Here is a 22,942-nt window from a genome sequence, read left to right on the forward strand (position 1 = left end):
AAAAAAAACAAAAAAAAAAGGTTCCTAGGGTTCTAAACATGATCAAGCTCTGCGTATCTCTTGATCCTAGTCTACAAACTAGCTTCGGATATTTGAAGTAACATCGAAGCACTGTTGTAAGTCGCTCTGGATGAGGGCGTCTGCTAAATATCCTAAATGTAAATGTAATATAAATGTACTGCTGATTACAGCCAGATGTAAGATACCTAAATGAGCTTTGTTTTGATCAGTAATGTTGTGTTGTGTGTCATTTAAAAAGTGCATAATATTAATAATGATCAATAAAGAAATTAGGAAGAATTTTAAAGCACAAAGTGCAGGGGCACAAGCCTAAGCTAAACACGTGTGATCACTGATCCCTCAGACCGCATGGAAAAAAGAACCATCATTTAACAACAGCTGTTTTTGTAGAACCAGTGCTGTTTTCAAAGACGACTTTTCAACAAGACAATGTAAAACCACATGCTGCACATGTTACAATGTATGGCCACAGAAGAAGAACCTATGGATACTGGACTGTCAAGTTCTCAGAGCTTTTGAGTTCAAAAATCTGGAGTTAAACAAAAATGTGTGAAAGTGTTAAATTGTGAGTTTATTCTATAACTTAAACTACAAGTTGAGTTGAGGGGAACTCTTTGGTGGTGTAGTATTTCAGAGTTTAATTGTTGTTGAGGAGCGTGACCGAACTCTCTAATGGGCGTGTCCCCCAACCCCAGCTTACCATCAGTGTGAAGTCTTGCCCAACAGGTCTACCTTCCATGGGGTATTTCTTGTTTTTTTTTTTTTTTTTTTTTTTTTGGATATAATGGTTCTTTGCTTAGCTGATGTGTTATCGGCTCTAAGAACAAGTAACCATATACTGCACTGTTAAGTGTGACAAAATGCTGGCAGTGCACTGAGAGCTGCAATGCAGGATTAAAGTTGCCATGCAGTGAAAAAATACTGGCATATGCGTGCTAAGTATGAAATTGTTATTAAAATCAGTAATGATGCTTTTTGTTCTCATTTTTACTCCTACATGTTTCAGGGTTTTAAAATATTTCAATGTTTTTTTTTTATAATATTAGTTTAATAACACTGAGTATTAATTGTTAACACTGTGAAGGAGTTTATGTTCAAAATTAACTCCAGCTAAGAGCTGTATTTTACTGTAGATGGGATAAATATTTTAACCATCATTTAACAGTTCAGATTTAACTCCTGAACAGAGTTAAAAGGCCAACTCCCAGAAAAGAGTTACTTTAACTCTGTTATAGAGTGTATTCGAGGGTCACATATATACACTTAAAATCAGTTAATATTAACTCTCAGCAAGTTTATTCCAAAAAAGAGAATTTGCTGGGTGGGATTGACCATCACACTGTGGAAACATCTATTGTGCTCAGATTAAATGGACCATCCAGACTGTTATCAGCAACACGTTCAAAAACCAACATCTGTCACAGTACTGAATTTCTGTTTTGGCAATATAAATGCAGAAAAGTACAGTGAAATCTTGGAGCAACTTACTGTATCCTTTTTTTTAAGACAACTTTTCAACAAGACAGTATCAAACCACATGCTGCACACGTTAAAAAAAGAAGAACATATCGTCACTGTCCAATGAAAAATTCTCCATTTCAAAAATCTCCATTTTTGTGGATTTTTAGTTTACACACAAACTGAACACACTAACTGTCCCTTACACTGTCACAATTTTTTTGATTAATGCACCAATACAAATTTTCCAAAATGGCCTGAAATAAACTCTTTTTTTTTATTAACTTGCATTGAAAATTAAGTAGGTTTTATCCCTCTCCTGTAAACCTGTCATTTTGGAGATACTTGGTTTTTATTGGCCTGACCTGTGTGTAGTCCCATGTCTAGCCCATAGAGAGAGAAAGTTTTGTAAAGAAAGTGAGAATGGGAATATAAACATGCAACCATACAAATGATATCTTTTTTTGTCTGAATGTCTGAAATAAAATTAAAATCAAAGTAAATGTTGTTGCAACATTGTGTTTACCATACTGCCACAGCTTTATGGATTCAAAGTTTGGGTTACCACTGAACCTGATGACTTTAAGTGCTTTAATAAGCTGCCACAGGTTGGGCCTTTGGGCAATGCCAGGTGGTTGTAGCATGGTTGATCCTAGCTTTCTAAGCTGAGGTATGCAAAGAGAAGAATTGTATGATACTGTATGAGTAAAAATGACAGTATAGACACATCGAAAAAACAAACAAAAGGATTTACAGCCGCAGCGGTAAATGCTGGGAAATTCTACCCGCTTTGACATGCATCCATTCATTCCAGAATCAGAAGGGCTTGGCTGTAATTATGTCATTCAGGCCCCATCTTGTAGGCGTCTCTCGGTGACATGTAGGGATTAGATCTCTGCAGATTCCTTTTGGTTGAGTGGAACAAATTGTGGCAAAGTTCCAACACTAGAACAACTGATTCGCACATTTACGTGTTGATCAGTCCCATCAGTAAAACGCTAGCAGGAGTTTGTTTAGTGGAGTAAAAACAGAAACCTGCACATGCAAGGTTCTAAACTGATAAACAGTAAATATTAGATAATATTTATTTTTTTGCACAAAATAAATATAATAAATACATCAGTTCTGAACCAATGTAAACCAGAATGCATTTATTAGCAGCAGTCACTGACAGACACGCAAAGGTTAAGAGTACCGAGTAACAAATGTTCTCGCTGGAATGCTTAATCTGACCACACCCATTGAAGATATATCTGCTGTCATTGTTGCCCTCTAGTGGAAAATCAGCAAACAATTTTTGCATTTTTTGCTGATGCCTCCATCTGCTGACGTTTTCCCAGTAAAAAGAGACAATTAAATACAAGGTTACACCTACCTTTTCACATTGACTCCTGGCACCATATATTTGGATATTGGGCGTGTCCTTTTTCTTGTGTTGTCTGTCACCTAAAACTACATTTGTATTTTATATATCAGGAAGCTGCTAGGCCCTCGTGTTGCTTTATTCTGATTTTGAATGCATTCTAGTTTATTTTTAAACTATTACTATTAAAATATTACTATCACTTGCAATACTTCAGACACAATTCAATTCAAATCATTTTATTTTTAAAGCACTTTTTACAACAAAGGTTGTCACACAGCAGCTTCACATATAAAAACAGGTCCACGCCTCTTCTGAGGAGCAACACAGAGATGCCAATTTTATGGTGACACAGTGGCAAGGAAAAACTCCCTTTAAGAGGAAAAAACCTTGGAAAGAACCAAGACTCAGTCCGAGGAACCCATCCTACTCGGGTTGACCCGCTCAGTACAAACAAATAACCAACAAACAAATAACAAGAACTAATTTATGAATATAAAAATGTGATTGGCACAAACTATAGAGCTATGGCTAATATAGAAACAGATACTGAGTGTGTTAATGTTAATCAGTGCAGGGTTGCAGAGCCAGAGTACAACACAGCAGGCAGCGGAGAGCCAGGCTGGGAACATCAGGAACAGGGCATCTCCATACAGGTCTCAAATAACTTGAATTGAATTGAACACAAGGAGGGTGAGGACAAAACGCATGCCTCCTCCAATACATCTAGTGTCAGTCACCACCTTTTTTTTCACACTTATATTTTGTTGGAGCGCCTTTAGCTTTGACTGCCACATGCATTTGCTCTGGCATTGTTTCGATAAGCTTCTGCAATGTCACAAGATTTATTTCAATCCAGTGTTGCATTAATTTTTCACCAAGATCTTGCAGCATTGATGATGGATTCTCAATGGGGTCAATGGTGGCCAATCCATGTGTGAAAATGATGCTCCCTGAATCACTCTTTCACAATTCCAGCACTATGAACATTGGTTAAATCCAGGTGGTGACTTTTCTTTTGTTTTGGACCAGGCAGTGTATATTTATACCTTGTGCATTCAAAACAGTGTAATAATGTACACTGCCTGGAAAAAAAAAAAAAAAGTTACCATCTGAATTTAACTAAGTAAATGATCTGGGGTTGATGCTGCAGTCGTTCAGGTCTAGGTTCAGCACAGGCGACATTAGCGGCATCTGGTGGCCAAAACCTGAAAGTGCTTTGTGCTTTACAGCTTCTAAAATTGCTCCAGGGCATTCATTTGAGGTTTAAATAAAATCAACTGATAAAACGAAATGGCAGAGTACATACTTTGATGTCTGGCTCATTGAATGTATTCTATTAAAAGACATTACACTGTAATATATTTTTAATGAATATATAATACACTCTACACTTCTATTTACCTTCACATTGTTGCTTGTTTCCCTTCGCCATGTTAATAATCTGTTCATATATACTGAATTCTAAAATTATATTATTTACATTCTCCCAAGCAGGATATGTAACACGTTTACACGTATCACTATAGCCCACTGCCTATTTTGAAAAAAGGAATTTTATGAAAACTTTATGCTCAGGTATCTCTCTCTCTCTCTCTCTCTCTCTCTCTCTCTCTTTCTCTCTCTCTCTCTCTCTCTCTCTTTCTCTCTGTCTCTCTCTCACACACACACTCTCTTATCTACCATCTATATCTTTCTTACTCTCTCTCTCCCTCCTTAAAGTGCACACCACTATTTTTAACCCTTTAAACTGGTGACTGGTTTGGGGAAAAAGAAAACTCATTCACTAATATTATCGTATTAAATGAACTTACATGTCAGTACAACTTAATAAAATGAGTTCAGAGAACTTCAACCTGAAAACTTAAAAATGTTTGTTTAACCAATGAAAAAAAAAAGTGATTTGAACCAACTTTTACTAAACTACACGTGTCAATGCTCTTTCTACAGTGTTGGATGATACAGCTTTTCCATAATGCTCCTGGCAACATTTATTAGCATATTGGCTGTGCCCTCTCCCTTTCTATACTTGTGTTGTCTGTTGCCCAAACCTACCTTATCCTAGGCATGCATTAGTGTAATATATTTGTTAATTGCCAGGCCTCAGTGTTGTGGCTGTAAGTGCATTTTACCTTTGGAGTGTGTTGCTAGTTATCACAGTATGTCGGCTTGTTGCTACCGAGTTCACGTTTGTGCTGCTGCAGTATTAGGCTGTGAGTATTGGCAGTTTTTTCAAAATATGCATAAAACATTGCTTTTTCCACAGTGGTGAACTTGTATTCACTGAGTAAATCATGAATCGTAGAAATTCGTCTGCAGACAGCATGTTTTAAATATGCTTTAAAGGTAAATTCCAAGCTGCAAGTTTGCGGCTTGATGGGCACCATTGAGGTCAGTGATGGAATAAGAAGGGGTTAAACATGGGTCACGTCTAGGTTGTACACTGCACGTATAGAGTCTAGATTCTAGACACATTTAATAATAATTTACAAATAAAAAGAAATAAAATAGTAAAAATATAGAAATAAATAAAAAAATAAAAGGAGTACTAATTTTAAATCAACATTTAATAAAAAATATATATGTAAAACAGAAAATTCTAAAATACTACAAATTTGACCCTTAAGAAGTAAAAAAGTTATAAAATATAAAATAAGTAAATAGATAATGGTAAAAGTAAAGTAAAATGTTAAAAATGATATGTGATTAAATGAATAATAGAACTAAGAACAAGAATTAAAATATAAAACATTACAATGAAATAAAAAAACAAAACAAAATAAAAGTAATAATAAATAAACAAAAAAAAATACAATAAAAAAAAAAAACAATTGCTGTGAGATTTTGATTACATTTAGACTCAAGGGCAGTAGTGAAGGAGTTCAAAACCCCCAGAGATTAGTAGTGGCCTCTGTGCAAGAGTTTCCTATTATATATATATTATATATTATATTATATATTATATATTTTATAACTCAAGCTGTGACTGTACAATTGATCATATCGTTGCTGTCCAATCAAAAACATTTAATTTTTTATCGATTTTTAGTTCACTTCATTATTTGAACACAATGGGCTAAACTAAATTATTTTTTTACACTGGCATCTATTGAAAGTTAAGTAAAGTTGCTGTTTTGGAGATACACAGTTTTCATTGGACAGCGATGATATGCACTTTCAAGTAGCCAAAAAAATAATTTCAAAAGGCTTTCCACAAACCTTCGGAGGTAATGTGTGCTTTTCCCAATCTCTCTTGATGTGGTTTTCAGGAATAAGCAGTGTGTCTAGATTGTGTGTAATGTGTTCTTGTGAAACAGGGTTCACTCGAGTATTTACTGGAAATGAACCCACATGAACACACACACACACACACACACACTCAAACACACACACACCCCTAATCAAAACAACAAGTGTGATCTTTGGAATTGGAAGTTGGTTTTGTGAACTGAACTGACTTTCTCTACAGTAATAGTGATGTCAGAGGTTCAGTAAGAGAGCTAGTGTGTGGAGAGCTGCTGCCCTCTTGTGGCTGAAAAATAATGGACATACTGACTAAAGAAATAATTTTCTAACCTGGTCCTGATTCCAGAATTTATAAAAATACTATATTGCTAAAAGTATCCGCTTGCCTGTATTGTGTTTGGTGATATAAGGCTTGGATGAAATTGCTCGGCCATAGAAACCCATTCCATGACACTCTCTATGCTCTACTGTTCTTATGCTGATCTGAAGCCACATGAAGTTTGGAGGTCTGTAGAGTTTGACTCTGCATTTTACACTGACAGAGTAAGTTCTTTCATTCCCAGTTGATTCCACTTTGTTATAATATCACTGACAGTTGACTGTGGAAGCTGCTAAGAAACAAGGTAGTTGGTGACTGTAGTTGTAGATCCTTTATAGAGCCACAACTCTAGTGACAAAAATGCAATATAAAATATTTAATCTTGATAAATTAACATTTTGATACAGGACAAACGTCACATCTGGACACATGGCAGATCCTGCTGTACCTGGAAGCCAACCCCATGAGCAACCGGTGGGGGGATGGAGACGGACACGTCAGCACCTGCAGGCAGCAGAGGTAGCGTGTTAAATATGTTATTTTAAAGACAGGTGAAAGCTGGTGATTGGTTGTAAAATAAAATTACATAGCATTAGAGTCTCCTGGTAGAACTAGAATTTCTCTAGACACTTTCATTTCTCTGGTTTGTAGCTTTTAACTTGTTTTTATCCATTTAGAGTGATAATTCAGGTAAGTCTGTTTTTTTTAAAACAAGTTCATTCACTTCAGGCAAATTCAATATCGACCGCAGATTATTTATTCTGTAAATAACTGCCCCAATTGCTAATCTAGAAACCTTGTCTTCACAGAGAAGTAAATGCTCTACATTGTAAAAATAAGTAAAAATCTACATTGTTGTTTTGGAATGGTGTGTTGATTCTTTTACTTTATTACTATGTTTTTTTTTTACAACCTCTGAATAGTAAATAACGGGATCAAATCCAGAGCTCTTATATATTAAAGCTTGGTGTGTTTTATTTTGGGCTGCCTGTGTTCATCCTTCAGCATTTTCACCAGGTGGAGTTGTTGGCCAGAGTCTCCTGGATTTTTTCTCACAGCAGTCTCGAGTTATCTCTGACCTAGCTGTTCTTCTGTGACTCTTTCTTTGATATGTGGTGGATTAGTAGGAGTTTCGGGGCATGAAATGTGGAAATTCACTGTATGATGCTTGGAATACAGAAATAAAATCTGAAAGGGTGTGCCACAAACTTACATTATTGTGAGGTAGTTCTTCTGTTATTGTAAAGTATATAGATTTCTGCTAAGAAGGATACAAGTTACGGAGAGTCTACAAATGTCCTATTTAGTCAGTGAAATTTAATTTTTCGTGTGTTGAGGGAATTTTTCAGAATAACTATGATTTTACTCAGTTTCTCCATATTAAACCATTCATTTTGGCCCCAAAAACCCTGATAGATACTTAAGGAGTAACTAAAACCCTCTGATTTGAGCTGATTTTACCGTCAGCTCAAATGCGAAAAATGCAAAAACAAAAAAATGGAAGGAGAACTAGAAAGGGCACTGGGTGATGTATGGGTTTAGGGGTGGGGCAGAAGGGAGAGCTGTTTAGGCTGAACAGTGTTCCTCTATTAGTGGTAAGATGCAGATGGTTGTATGTCACTGGAGGGGGAGGGTATTATTGATTAATTGATTGATTTGCATATTTGCTTCATCCTCGCCTATAGCACAGTTGAACCTAGAAGACACACAGTAAAAGTGTTTTTTTTAAAGGTTAGGAAATGTTTATAAAAATATGTAAGTATGTAAAAAATATAGTTTATGGTTTGGTGCCTCTTTAAAGGGGTGTGTATATTGGTGTGGCCAACATGCTACCTTTCAAGTCACCCATTACTTTGTCTCACCCTTTATTTTTCTTCAGATTGTCAAAGTATATTTAAAAATATGAATCATAAGTATGTATTAAAAAAAATGTGTACCAAAAGAAGAAACAGTCACGTTCAAAACCGCACTGCAAATAGAAACAAACTGTGGTAGGAACCAAAAGCAGAAGCTGGGGACCTCAGACTGCTGTGTCTGCAATTAGTCATAATAATTTAGCAAAAAAGAATTGAAAATGTGTTACTGTTTCGCCTGCTAGTTGTCTGATGTACAACCAGCTATTTATTGAGCCTAAATTAAAGGTGTCAAAAGTATTCACAGCCATTACTCAGGTAGAAGTACAGATACTAGTGTTTAAAATATGTATCACCTCAAATGTTTTACTCAAGTGTAAAAGTACAGGTTTCAAAAGTACTTAAAGTGTAAAAGTAAAAAAAAAATGGCATTAGAGACAAAAGCTTAGGCCATGCCACAGGAGCCTATAGTGCACTACCCATCCCCCTTCACAAAATACATTATTCTAAAAGCCACAATGACTGTAATGTTATATATGTTATAAAATGTTAATGTTGAAAAATTTCAACATTGAAAAATGTTGAATGCTAGGCTTCCTGTTTCAGCTGCCTATATGCCTACTGAAAATGAATGTATTTTAATACAATGCAAATCTATTAAAGTTAAACCTTAGTTGGGACATTTCGAGAGCTCGAGTCCTCTTGAGTCTCTTGAGCCACAGATCATTTTCATACTAGACTACATACGTCTGCTATGTACTTGCTGGAGTGTGATGTAACACTGTGAGATGTGCAGGTGTGATGGATCATGTATAAATAGGGTGTCAGAATGATATATGTTTATATTCTCATCTGGATAGTTTTTTTTTTTTTTTAACAGTGAGAAGCCGGATTGAAAAGAAGCTAAAATGAAATAGGAGTAACAAGCCTTATTTTTTTAAATGTAAGGAGTAGAAAGTTAATAATAAGATAATTGTGTGAACGTGTAAGCAGTAGAAATAAAATGTCATAGTATAGTCAAGTATAGAGAAACAAAATTCTACTTAAGTAAGGTAACTAAGTATTTGTAGTTCATTACTTTACTGTTCTAAATGTATATTTATTGTTCTGAATTACTGTTTTGTGTTACTGTGGCAAAACATTGCTACCCAGCACTAGCTAACTACATCTTTAGCATGGCTGCTAGTGAGCTACTTATCATGTGGGAGAGTGGGGTTCAATTTCCAGTCTGGGTTACTATGCTGCGCTACACCAATAAGAGTCCTACACACTATACCCACTATAATGGTCCACCTATGTAAAAGAAATAACCTTGTAAGTCACTTTGGATAAAAGTGTCAGCTAAATGTCGTAAAATAAATAGCCTTGGCAGCTAAACTAGATAGATAGCTAGCTGCTGTTATGTAATCCATTAGCAATTAGCATGCTGCTAAATAGCTTTTAGTTTTTTTTTATATTGGATTTTTTTTTATTTTTAAGCTTTTGATTTCTTCACACTTCTTCTTGCCAAGCTTTTTTTTTTTTTTTAAAGCTGTTAATTTTCACATATATTTTACTCTGTAATCAATGTCATTATTGTCGGGCTGATTCAATAAAGTTAATGATGACAGTTTAACATTGATTTAATGATGGATGAGGCAATAATATGTTTGAATCTTAAATCTCAGGAAGTGGATTGAAGAGTGAGGAAATTTAGGTCATATCATGGCAAGCCAAGAATCTCTCTTAAAACAAAAATTGCAGCATGTAAAATAACAGCCAGTGAAATTAACAGACAGTTAGATTAAATCAGCAATATTATGAATTGGAAACAAAAAGTCAAATGTAAAGCTAGAAGTATTTTTTTTCCCTTATTAAAAAATATTATATAGTGTTTTTATAAACCTTTTATGGGAATTAAATGTATTTAAAACTTCTTTCTAGTGATGATAAAAACCTGTTTAGTGTACATTTGACTGACAAAATGAGAGATAACTCTTGGCTAATTGCCATTAGAAGATTACTTGTGAGAGCTGTTGTTAAATGGAGTTGCTTTGTTAAAACTGTTAAACATGTGACATTTGGGAATTAATGAAGGACTTTGGGTTGAAAGTGAACATTTCTTTAAAAAGCTATTGCTTATGGAATTTTTGATAGTACTATAATTCTATTGGTTCATTAAATGTCTTGTTAAATATTATCTATGGAAAACAAGGACAGGAATGACTATCGATCAACAGTTTGTACCAGGTAAGACTTTTTTTTTTTATTTTATCACCCTTTTTTTTTTTACTTATGTGCTGTGGGAACAAAAATAATGAGAAACTGTATGCAAACTAGATTTAGAGGTGTGGGATGTATGTGTATATGTATGAGTGTTAATGTCTTGATGAATTTTCATTTTGTAATTTGTTACAATTTTCAATAAAGCAGTTTGAAATGCAAAAATCACCAGATATAAACCTAAATATCACTGAGACTTTGTGGAACTGTGTGGGGAAATGTGAGGAGAAGGAAACTCCCACTGCTATAGAACATCAGAGCTATTGAAACATCTGAGCTATTGTTTTTTATTAATTTTATTTTTTTATGTATCATGTGACCATTATGTGACATATGACCATTTCTTTTGCAACTTTGAGGATGTGTAAACTTGAGAAAACACAATCGTCGCTGTCCTATGAAAATCACTTATCTCCATTTTTTTGTGGATTTTTACTTTACTACATAATTTGAATGAGCTGTCCCTTACACTTTGTCAAAATTTCTTGATGAACGGACCAATGGAAACTTTTCAAAATAACCTGAAATAAACTATTTTCACATTGGCTTCTATTGAAAGTTTACAAGGTTTTTTTTTTCTCTCTCCTGTAAAGTTGCTGTTTTGGAGATAAGCGACGATATTCTTGTACATTATTGTATATTCTTGCATCAGAAACAGATTAGAAAGGTGGAGACGGAAATGAAAACTTTGAATGAAACACTTTATTTTTTTTTTGGTAGCAAAAAAACAGCACCTCGTGGTACACTGTGTACATTTCATTTTGCGTCTGACAGCAGAGTACTATGGGAAGACAATGTCTGTCTACAGAGCAGGCACAGGACATAGATCTACCACAAACAGGGCTACGCTTTCACACCAACGTGAACATTAACCCTTCATAAACAAATGTAAAAAACAAACAAACAAAAAAACTGTCACAGTGCATTGAGTGACTGAAAGAGTGGCCCGTGTTGGTGGCAAATCGAACATTCCCAGACTTAAAGAGGTGCGGCCCTGGACGCGTGTTGTGTGCAAGACAGTACAGCTGTGTGGAGCAAACTGAGAGCGTTTGTTTTAGTGCAGAATGTGGACATGAGCATAAGGCACGGTGTGAGAAGATATGGTTTGGTCCCTTGCAAATCCTTTGGTCAGAGTAAAGGTATTTATTGCTTTACAGACTGCTTTATGACTGTGTCCCACTGGGACCGCATACTTTGGACCGCTATCTTTCTGGTTTTGACAGGCTGAAAGAGGAATGGCTAAAAACACGACAAGGTTACGAGACTGGATGGGGGAACGGGGCCTCGGGCTCAATCTTGGACGACCTCGGAAGACTCGGACACGACTTTGCCGTCCTTGGTCTCGATCATCTTGATGACGACGCTTTTCTTGCTCTGGGTGGTGGTGCTGTCGCCGTAGCCGCTGCCGCCGTAGCCGCTGCCGGAGCTGTAGCCGCCGCTGTAGCTGCCGCCGTAGCCGCCGCCGTAGCCGCCGGAGAAACCGCTAGAGTAACCGCTGGAGTAGTTGCTGTAGGCACTGCCAGCGCTCTCCATGGGGAAGGAACTGTAGCTTGCTGTAGAGAAGAAGAAGCAAAAACAAAAACTATTAGAATAGAATGATTTATAACAGAAATGAAGCTTTCATATGGTTTCTGTAAAAGTTTTTTTTCAATTAACATATTTAAAGCAAAAGTCTGTAAGTTTTAGGGATTTAGGGATTTAGCGGCATCTCTGGTGAGAATGTGTGATTGTAAATTAGAGTATGTGGAAGAGTCTTTTAATGCAGTTTAATGTAATACTATTGCTATTTGAGAATCTCTGACAAAAAAAATGACACTTATGAAATTTATTGAAACTATTCTGTCTCCTCCCAACCCCTCCCAATAAATCCTACTCTCTTACGGACTGCTGCTTTAAATTCTTTTAGGTAAGAAAAGAACTTAGGAGAAGAAGGAAAAAGGAACTTACTGCTCTGTTTGGAGATGTTGATGGCCTTGATTCCAGTGGCCAGTCTGAAAAAAAAAGCAGGTACGTACATGTTTATAAAATGATCCTACTGATCAATAAATGGATTCTTCAAATTTGTACCTTCAGATTAATCTCTGGGCTTACCTGTCTTCCTCTCCTTCCAGGAGCTTTCTGTAGGTGGCGATCTCAATGTCCAGGGCCAGCTTGACATTCATCAGGTCCTGGTACTCTCTGATCTGGCGTGCCATGTCCTGCTTGGCTCTCTGCAGGGCATCCTCCAGATCCTTGATGCGAGCCTTGGCGTCCCTCACTGCCATCTCCCCACGCTCCTCTGCCTCGGCAATCTGGTTCTCCAGGTTGGCGCGCTACAGAAAACATAGTGAAGTGAAGACACCATTAACTTCAAGGAACTTTCTCTACAATAGCATCAAAAATTCTTCGACTGCTAGATAGGTAGACCATGCTGAATCTTACCTGTCCCTTCACTGAATCGATTTCAGACTGCAATCTCTGGATCATGCGGTTGAGGTCAGCGATCTCTGTCTTGCTTGACCTGAGGTCATCTCCGTACTTGGTGGCAGATGTCTGCATCTCCTCATACTGAAAATGGAAGCGAGAGAAGAAGTTTGATAGATGCTTAGATGAATGGGTATCTTAAAATGGCTAGCAGCTTCCTACTTCTCAATTGACTCAAGCATCAGCAGCTCCAGGTCTATCCCTACCTTAGACTTGTACCACGTCTCAGCCTCGGCGCGGCTGCGGTTGGCGATGTCTTCGTACTGAGCGCGGACCTCGGCCACGATGGCGTCCATGTCCAACTTCCTGCTGTTGTCCATCTCCACCACCACAGAGGTGTCCTTGATCTGGGACTGCAGTTCACGGATCTCCTACAAGAGAAAGAAATAAAAGAGATTAAAAAAAATTATGAGTGCTTGCCAAATACCAGAAGAGCTGTATATCATCCACTAAACTAATAGTACTATAGACTAAAATAATAGTTGGCATGTTGTAGCGGTTTACCTCCTCGTAGATCTGTCTGAGGAAGTTGATCTCATCTGTCAGGCTCTCCAGCTTAGCCTCCAGCTCGACCTTGTTCATGTAGGCCTCATCAACATCCTGAAAAAGAGACGAGAGGAAATTCCCAAAAGAAGAGATATGGTTATTTGTTGTTTTTTTCTTGGATATATGGTTATTTGTTGGAAAAATGCACAAATGCATGTTCACTTACCTTCTTAATGAGGACAAAGTCGTTCTCAGCCTCTGTACGCTTGTTAATTTCATCTTCATACCTGGAATTAGAAGAAATTCATGTTATAAACATGTGAAATTTTAAGTTTTGTGAGTTGGAAAAATTCCAACATCTAACATTGAGCAATATCAAACTGTACACTAGGGGGAAGCAGTGTTGCGTCTCTCTCTCTCTCTCTCTCTCTCTGTCTGTCTGAGGGAATGGTGCCAGATGAGCTCATGGCGCATGAAGTGTCAAGCCTAAGCCTAGTGTCGGCTAGAGTCGCCATTTAGCTTCCGACAGTTTATAAGTCCATGACTTTGGGGATTTGCACAAAAAAGGTGCGGCGTATTTTTTTATTTTGTTAACTCTGCAGGAATGCTTAATGACTCAACCTGGTTTCCAGCCAGCCGTGAGTTTTTTTTTTCCATTTTGGAAAAGCACCTATAGTATTATTCAGGACGTGCCAGCAGAGTGATGTAAATCCTGTCCATGAAAGTTAAGTTACACAATGGATTTAGCAAACTAGGGTGTGACCTTCTCCATTACACACATACTACACACTTGTGTACAATTGTGTTACCTAAGCCAAACTGAGCCTAGCTTAACATATCCCGGACCTATTCCCAAATTCCCTATTCCCAAAACTTCTTCCCAAAAGTATTTGCACTTATCCCGTCTTTGTTTGTTCTGGGAACACTTAAGCGTACCCCACAAAAGCCAGCATTCGCAAAAACTAGGACATCACCCATTGACCACAACCCTGGAAAGCTTAAGCCAATAACTCACTTGTTCTTGAAGTCCTCCACCAGACCCTGCATGTTGTGCAGGTCAGCCTCTAGCCTCATCTTGTCGTTGCCCAGGCTGTCGAGCTGTCTGCGCAGGTTGGCGATGTAGGCCTCGAACATGGCGTCGATGTTGGAACGGGTGGTGGTCTGGCCCTGGAGCAGGCTCCATTTGGTCTCCAGCATCTTGTTCTGCTGCTCCAAGAAGCGTACCTGGGTGGGCGAGAGAAGAATAGGGTTATTGTTTCGAGCCAAAGCCCAAATGAAGACCATATCCAGGGCTTCAAAGGCTTACAGATCATTGCGTTGCAGCCAGTAATTGAATGGAACTGTGCTTTCGGAGCCGGGCTGACATTTAGTGCAGCAAACCACAACCACATGCCAGCAGGCACCATGTGAAATCAGTCAGGATCACAGGAGCCCCTTTGGCCTGCTGTTATATGGAATTAGTCACTGTTTGCAGCACAGCGAGGCTTTTCTTTCAGGGAAACAGTGATACACATCCTTTAGCAGGGGCTGACAGAGGAGATGGGGGTTATGAGGGCAGTACTTCTAAACTGATTTTCCTGTTTTGGGGGATGGTGTAGGCACAGTTGAGAGGTCAAACGGAGACAAAGATTAAGCGAAGCAAAGAAGTAAAGTAGTAGTCAGTTGTGATCTTTTATATGGAGTTGGTAACATTACATAAAATACTTCCATATCTTCCAAGTCTTACATATATAGAGTCCAAGTTGTAAATAAGTCACTAAGGACTTGGTGAAATGGAGAAATTATTTTTTGATAACGTAACAAGGTCCTATATGCTTTCAAGACAGAACCAGAATCAGATTAAAACAAATCCTTGTCATCAGCCCCTTGAAAGAACACGTTACGTAATCCAGCCGGCACTGTTTGTTTGAACATGACACCATTTCTCCAGATTAAATATTAACTCTGCAGAGCAAGTCCGGTAAGTTCAAGCAACAATACACCTTTCCTGCCTGATGGCACAAAACCTCTCGACAAAGTACAAAAAAACATAAGCTTAGAGCTTTCAATTGCCTAAATTAGTTTAAAAAATCATTGCTTAATCATTTCAATCGAGATACACAAATAAATATTTCCAGATGTTTCTTCTATGTAAATAAGGGCTGACTACCCTGGAGCCCTCTGCTGAAAAGCTAAACCATTCATTTTGACCAGTGACACGCCCTACTCCCCACCCGACTCTCCAACACTCCTATCTCCTATTCTTCTTTGCAGCGACAAGTTGCAAACATCTGCCGTATCCATAATAGGAAGCTATATATTTTTTGCAGGGGAACCTATTAATTCCTAACAATTGCTAACAAGTGATACCAAAGGTTTTTCTTTTTACGTTCTCAACTTTTTGAGAAACTTGGAGTCATTCCAAGTTGATCAAAGTGCCACATGCAGGTTTACTGTAGACACATTTGAGTAAATTTCTAACTGAGCTCAACATCTGAACTAACTAATACACAGTGCAATATACAGGAATTTGTAAGATGATCTTTACACATACTTAACACATCTTTTATAAGCTCTTAATGAATGAATGAATGAATTAAGCTGGGTCTTGGACTGCACAGCTTTTTAAATTGGGATTTTCCATTGAAATACCAAAAAAGAGTCTAAGACTAGTCTAAGACTTAATCCCTGTATGGCAAACAGTCCTTTACAATATTACAAATGTAGAAATCATGAGCAAACATGAATCCACAGAAACTTTTAAGACTTACTTTAAGTTGTTGGGAAACCACTATTAAGAAACTGCTATGATTCAAGTACATATACATAAGTAAGAAGTGAAAGTATGGGCCCACCTAAGGGTCTTTGGTGTTTGAGAGTTTATGATCAAGCCCCATGGGTTTAGTTACGTACCTTGTCAATGAAGGAGGCGAAGCGGTTGTTGAGGGACTTGATCTGATCTTTCTCCTGGGTGCGGACAGCCTGGATGGTGGGGTCGATTTCCAGGTTCAGAGGGGCCAGGAGGCTCTTGTTGACTGAGACGGCGGTGATGGGTGTCACAGCAGGGCCTCCCATGCCCATTCCCATGCCCAGACCCATGCCGCCTCCGTAGGCTGTGGAGCTGGTGATGTAGCTGCCACCTCCCAGTCCACCTCCAAGTCCACCTCCCATGCCACGGTTGACCCCTCCATAGGAGCTGCGTGCCGTGTAGCTCTGTCGGCTGACGCTGGGTCCGGAGTAGGACATGCTGCTGAAGCTCCGAGGAACGGACCCCGAGGAGGAGGACTTGACGGTGTAGCTTGTTGTTTTCTTGTAAGACATTTTGTCTGAGAGAGAGAGTGAGCAGGGGTGAGAGAGCAGCAGTTAGTGAAGCTGGTGTGCTTTGCTGGAGAAACCCGAGCAGCTGGGATGTGGCAGTGGACACTGCCGCTCTAAGTATTGTGGCTACACTGTGGGAGGAGCCAAAGGATCACTCTGATTGGCTAGAAGGCGAGGTGTAGTGTGAAGGGAGGGGGGGTGTGACTGAAACTCAACACTCTGGACGTCTGGCATTCCTCTTCCTCTAATCATTACCTGAACAGCAGAGAGGACACTCCCTCTTTTCAGTGGAAAGACTGAAGACTGAGGGCAAGTTTCTGTAGCAAAACAGGGCATTTTTACATAATGAATGGGACATTAACATGGATACAAAACACAACCCTACAATAGAAGAAGGCAAATTGTCAGTGTCCAAAGCAAGTAAAACAAGTATCTCAAAAATAGTAACTTTATAGGAGAAGAGAAACAACAAAGTAAAGTTAAATGGAAGTCTATATAAAAATATTTGATTCCATTTTGAAGCATTTCTATTGATCCACTCATCAAGAAATCACAATAATTAAGTGTCATGTTACAAAAGGTAAAAAAAAAAATGAATGAATCAATGAAATGATTATTCAACCAAAAATAGAAGCAAATAATACATATTGTCTAGGGGTGTGCGATATGCACCTAAAATAATATCACAATATTTCAGGGTACTTTTGGGATAAGCATGTTCTTGCAAAATGTAATATGACAAAACACTGAAAACATCCTACAGAAACAAAATCAATGTTAAGGTTTTATTTATTAACAGTAACATACCGATACTCTGATTTTGTATGTGACACAATAAATAACATAAAAAGATAATTTACTGTAAAAAGAAAATCTACTATAGAACAAAAGTGGAAAATATTTAGTTGATGCACATAAATTACACATAAACAATAAACAATTATACAAAAATCACACTAAAAAAGGCTAGTAAAGCTAAAAAAAAACTACTAAAGATACCACTATTCAAAAATTTTAATTATATTATCATCTACGATATGAACAATATGGTGCAATTCCAAAATTTAAATATTTTTGGTTCTTTATATATTTTTACTGTGTTTAATACAGAACGACTGCCATTAAATTCTCGGAACAGTTTACTAGTGCGTCACAAAAAAATATAAAAATTAAAATATTGTTGAAAAGTTACTTTATTTCAGTGATTCAGTTCCAAATGTGAAACGCATATATTTTACAGATGTATTACACATTTATTACACATGTATTGTTGATGATTATGGCTTACAGCCAATGAAAACCCACCAATCAGGGTGTCAGATATGTTAAATATTATATAAAACCAATTGGTACTTTTGGCAGCATGGGCAGCGTGCCAAGTCCTGCTGGAAAATGAAATCCGCAACTCCAGCAGACTTCAATCAGCTTGTACTGTGTGCTTTTCAGCTCTTCCTCCAGACCCTGCTCCCTTGATTTCCAAATGAAATGCAAAATTTACTGATGATCAGTGATGGTTTGGAGAGACATGTCGTCTGCTGGTGTTGATCCACTGTGTTACAAAGTAACTTTTCAATGATATTCTATTATATATTTTTTGAGATGCACTAGCAGATGCTGCTACTTGCTCAAGGAACCTGCTAAACTTTCGGTTTACATGGAACAGAAGGCTCATACAATCTATTTGCTCAACAGCGCTGAGTGCTGTGTATACCAGAGCCCGAGGACATTCAAATTAATAGCTCATCTCAAAATGGTCTAAAAATATTTTGCCTATTCAAATGAAGGGAAGCGCTGGCTTCAATTATCTCTGTGAACTCCTGCGCAGGTGACACATCGCAGCTCTTGGCGATACAAGTCATTAAAGTCACATACTTCTTACTTGCTCCAGGTAGAATATTTTCTTGTGCATGCCATTGGTGTAGCAAGAGCATTTTCTTTTCTTTCTGTAGCGTCTACCCCTATAGAATAAAACAATATATTCCAAACACATTCAAAAAAGCTATGCTACTATGCTTAGCTTCCTGCTACTGTATATGACTCAGATTTTGCACAGCTTTCACTGGTATAAGCTTATAAATACGAAGTAACGAGAGAGCCTAAGTGACTTTTACTTTGTTTAAGAAGTTCTCAAAGCAGGAACACCCCTTAGACCCATTTGTAAGACTCTGCCTCAGGCCCTTTGGCCTGCTGAAAGCTGTGTGTCTCGTAAACCAGGCCCGTTTTACAGTCGTTTTGTGTGTTTACGGCGGCTCAGTCTTTGGGCTTAGTCCTTTAACGATAAGAGTGATAGAGTAACGATAGCATGTGGTGTTATATGACTGGGCTGTGGCACAGTTTAGAACAGCATGCTCATGCATTGTAGTCCATAGTAAAGTCAGTACAATAGTGAACAATGCATGCAACTCTGGAAATTGAAGACAAAGTGTTGGAAACTATGGACATTTTTACTTATTTCGTGCTATATTTAATGCATTCTTTTTGTGGCAGTGGGTAATGAGATTATTGCTACTTTTCTAAGACTAAAAAACATGGTGGATTTGAATCGTGTAAACTCCTGGTAGAGGACATGTAAGCACTTCTGTTTCTTATATTCATAATAATTAACTGTGTACACAATAAACACTGTGAACAAGTCACAGCACAGCAAGAAAGCCTTGGTTCAATTCCTGGCTGGGGTGACTACCCTCCTCCTGATTGGTTCCAGCTCTTCGCATCCCGGAATTTAATAAGTGGAATTGATGATGAATGAATGAACGAACATCTTCTCAAGTGCCTAAATTTAAATAGTATTATAAGCATATGTATATTCACTTTTATATGTAATACCTCATAAATTTTTCATTGCGATAATTTACTGTCGTTATTTATTGTATTTATTGGCATTTATTAGCAGAAAATGAGAAATGGCTGAAATAACAAAAAAGATGCAGAGCTTTCAGACCTCAAATAATGCAAGAAATAATGCTTTTTCATAAAGTTTTAAGAGTTAATAAATCAATATTTGGTGGAATAACCCTGGTTTTAATCACAGTTTTCATGCATCTTGCCATGTTCTCCTCCACCAGTCTTACACACTGCTTTTGGATAACTTTATGTCACTCCGGGTGCAATAATTCAAGCAGTTCAGCTTGATTTGATGCCTTGTGATCATCCGTATTCCTCTTGATTATATTCCAGAGGATTTCAATTTGGTAAAATCAAAGAAATTCATGATTTTTAAATGGACTTATATTGTTTTTCAGAGCTGTATATATTGTTTTTTTTTCCCTAATACTAAGATCAGATAAGATTTTCAGTCATCTCTATCTGTGTTAGTGTGTTGTAACAATGAACCCAATTTGACTTAATTTTTCTATAATGTTTTCGAGAAAGGCATACACAGTTATATATTGGAATTATATTAATATCATCTAAAAAAAACAGCATTAATATTTCATACCAATGTGTGACTGACTCTGGATAAGCAGGGTTCTGCAGAGGCAGCTGCACAGTCACTCTAAGACCTTAAACCACAGTTTTTTTTCCTGAGTACCACTTATTTTTTAACACCTTAATTGTGTTAAATTAACCAAAATCGAGACCATAAAAAGCCATAGCAGATTACGTGTGGCTTGAAATTTGCACCTAGAAAGTCATTCATGGTCAAATCTTTCAAATAAACTGACCAAAACCTTCAGCTAAAGTTATTTTGTCCAATTTCAACATATGTTTTCATGCATTAATGGCATGACAATTATTGTACTTCAAAGTCAAAAGTCAAAGTGGTTTTTATTGTCATTTCAGCTATATACAGAGTACACAGTGAAACGAAACAACGTTCCTCCAGGGACCATGGTGCACATAAACACAGTGTAGACAGAACAATAGTGCAACAGTACAAAAGTGCAGACAGACAATACAACACAATACAGACAAAGAATAAAACATCACCCATGATGCCCATATCCCATGCCCAGTGGATTTCTGCTTTTTTCCATTAATAATATTGCCAAAATGTCCTAATACTGTAAAAGTCATCAAATATTTTAGTGCAAACACTAGCTAAATACTTTATATTTTTGTTACCAGAACACATATGTATTTAAACGTATGCATTAGTCTCTGCTTGCCAAAATCAGTGTAATTACTGGTCATGAGAATACATATTAAAAGCAACTTAATTTTAGGCTAAAAGTTTGACCTTTTTTCTGAAGCTGGGGATAAATCTCTGCAGTATCTGTTTGGACAAAACTTAATTTCAGTGCATTTCAGTGTAATTCACTTTTCTTCTGAAACATTACATTAACTGAAACATCTATTGTCACTGAAATCTGGTGGGGCCTCTTCAGGATTGTTATGCTAATGACTGTTACCAGGAAAGATCAAGTGAAGGTGTTAACTGGTTTCTCCTGAAAGGGAATTTAAAAGAATAGATCAGTTTCTTATTGAGCAAGCCTGTATTCCTTGGAAAAATACATCACTAACAGACATAGGTTATTTTAATTTATTAAAAAGGCAATCAAGTGCCAGTTTAATAGGTATGATGTTTTCCTTTTCAAAATATATGTTTACACACAACTACTGTCGCTCCTGCTTTTCCTACACCTGCACCTATGGATTCTGATATCACGTAAACCAAGATCTGTGTCACCAGAATACTAGATTGTTTTCACCTGTTTCAAGCACTATATACAGTATGTACCTACAAGTTTACAAAGTGTTTCCTTGCCTGCGTTATTTGATTTTCTGTGCTTTCCATGCAATATTCCGTTATTCATTTTCTGTTCTCTGTTGTGTACTGACCCTGGACAGTTTTATGTTACCTGGTATGTCTATTATTTTCTATCTTTGCCTCATGTTGCTGATCCTCATCTGTTTTTGACCACATTTTTGGATCAAACTCTTTTAATAAAGCGTCTTTACTTGATCCACGAAACAAGTCTCATCCCCGTACAGCCATGAAAACAACAGCTTCACTTACTCTAGGTACTTTAACCCTAACCTGGTAATGTGTAGGAATGTACAATTGGTAATGTGCAATCATTTATTATCTAATGTGTCTGTTAATGTATGATTTTGTCATTTTATTGCAATCACAAGCATTCATTTAAGTATATAATACATTCAAATACATTTTTTTTGCAGAAAAATTGAAATGGCTGAAATAACAATGCAGATGCAGAGCTTTTAGACATCAAGTATTGCAAACCAAACACGTTCAGATGCATAAAGCTTTAGAAGTTTATAAATCAGTATTTGGTGGAATAACCCTGGTTTTTAATCACAGTTTTCATGCATCTTGGCATGTTCTCCTCCACCAGTCTTACACACTGCTTTTGGATAATTTTATGCCTTTACTCCTGGTGCAAAATTTCAAGCAGTTCAGCTTGGTTTGATGGCTTGTGATCATCCATCAGGTTTTCAATTTGGTAAAATAAAAAATGTATAATTTTTAAGTAGTCTTAGATTTTTTTCCAGAGTGAAATGGTTTACTTTAGGTTAATTGCAGTATTGTTTTAGGTAGATTGTTGGTGCCCATTTGTGAAACAAATCATAACCCTTCTCACTGTGATTGATCACTGTTATAATACAATTCTATTAGTGAGTTATAAACCCCAGTATTATAACCTTTCACAAACATTCACTAAGCACAGTATTTGCTTTGTGAAATGTCCTGTTTTCTGTTTATTGTCATTATCAGTGAGAGACAGTAACCATTTTAATACTGTCAACACTTCACCAACTTAATCTAATTACTAGGTATTGCTAGCTTGGTATTGCTAGCCACACAGTTTTGCAGTTTGCAAAGAAACACTCTTTTTCCATTTGAGAATTCTGAACATAGTATACAAAAATCAAGAAAGTAAAACAAGCAAATTGTTGTTTCCTATTCTTGTTAGCCTAGTAGCATGCTAATTAGCTTTCTTAATTAGCTTGCTAACTAAAACCAGGCAAATTAAATGCTATAATTTTAAACTTAAATGCATTTTACAACATAATGCATTGCTGCTATCAGTTACAAACATATTTATCTGCTGTTTTTTGGGGGGTTTGAGGAAGGGAAATGGTTTCTTTCTTAATAACAGTTTTACTTCTGCTGCCAACCTTTGTGTTTACTTTATCCTTCACCACTCCAGGACCTCATACAATCAACTTCACTTAAGCTAATAAAGTAAATACTCTTGGCGTCAATCA

General features: G+C 37.1%; 1 protein-coding gene across 1 annotated transcript; it reads right to left on the bottom strand.

The window, feature by feature from the left end:
- Positions 1–11,202: 11,202 nt before the first annotated feature.
- krt8 (keratin 8) lies at positions 11,203–16,873 on the bottom strand. Its single transcript, XM_007256341.4, has 9 exons — positions 16,364–16,873; positions 14,487–14,695; positions 13,698–13,758; positions 13,490–13,585; positions 13,192–13,356; positions 12,944–13,069; positions 12,614–12,834; positions 12,470–12,513; positions 11,203–12,075 (listed from the first exon to the last, which is right to left on the bottom strand). The coding sequence occupies exons 1-9, from the start codon at positions 16,769–16,771 to the stop codon at positions 11,813–11,815; spliced, it is 1,593 nt and encodes a 530-aa protein (XP_007256403.3). The 5' UTR covers positions 16,772–16,873; the 3' UTR covers positions 11,203–11,812.
- Between the last annotated feature and the right edge of the window lie 6,069 nt (positions 16,874–22,942).

The sequence above is a fragment of the Astyanax mexicanus genome, chromosome 13 (assembly GCF_023375975.1).
Source record: "Astyanax mexicanus isolate ESR-SI-001 chromosome 13, AstMex3_surface, whole genome shotgun sequence".
Classification (NCBI taxonomy): domain Eukaryota; kingdom Metazoa; phylum Chordata; class Actinopteri; order Characiformes; family Acestrorhamphidae; genus Astyanax; species Astyanax mexicanus.

Excerpts from the sequence above, each read along its gene's own strand:
- krt8 (XM_007256341.4), bottom strand. The coding sequence starts at position 16,771 with ATGTCTTACAAGAAAACAACAAGCTACACCGTCAAGTCCTCCTCCTCG. Across the intron at positions 14,696-16,363 it reads TCGCCTCCTTCATTGACAAG|GTACGCTTCTTGGAGCAGCA; the intron begins GTACGTAACTAA and ends TCGCCCACCCAG. Across the intron at positions 13,357-13,489 it reads TCAGACAGATCTACGAGGAG|GAGATCCGTGAACTGCAGTC; the intron begins GTAAACCGCTAC and ends TTTCTCTTGTAG.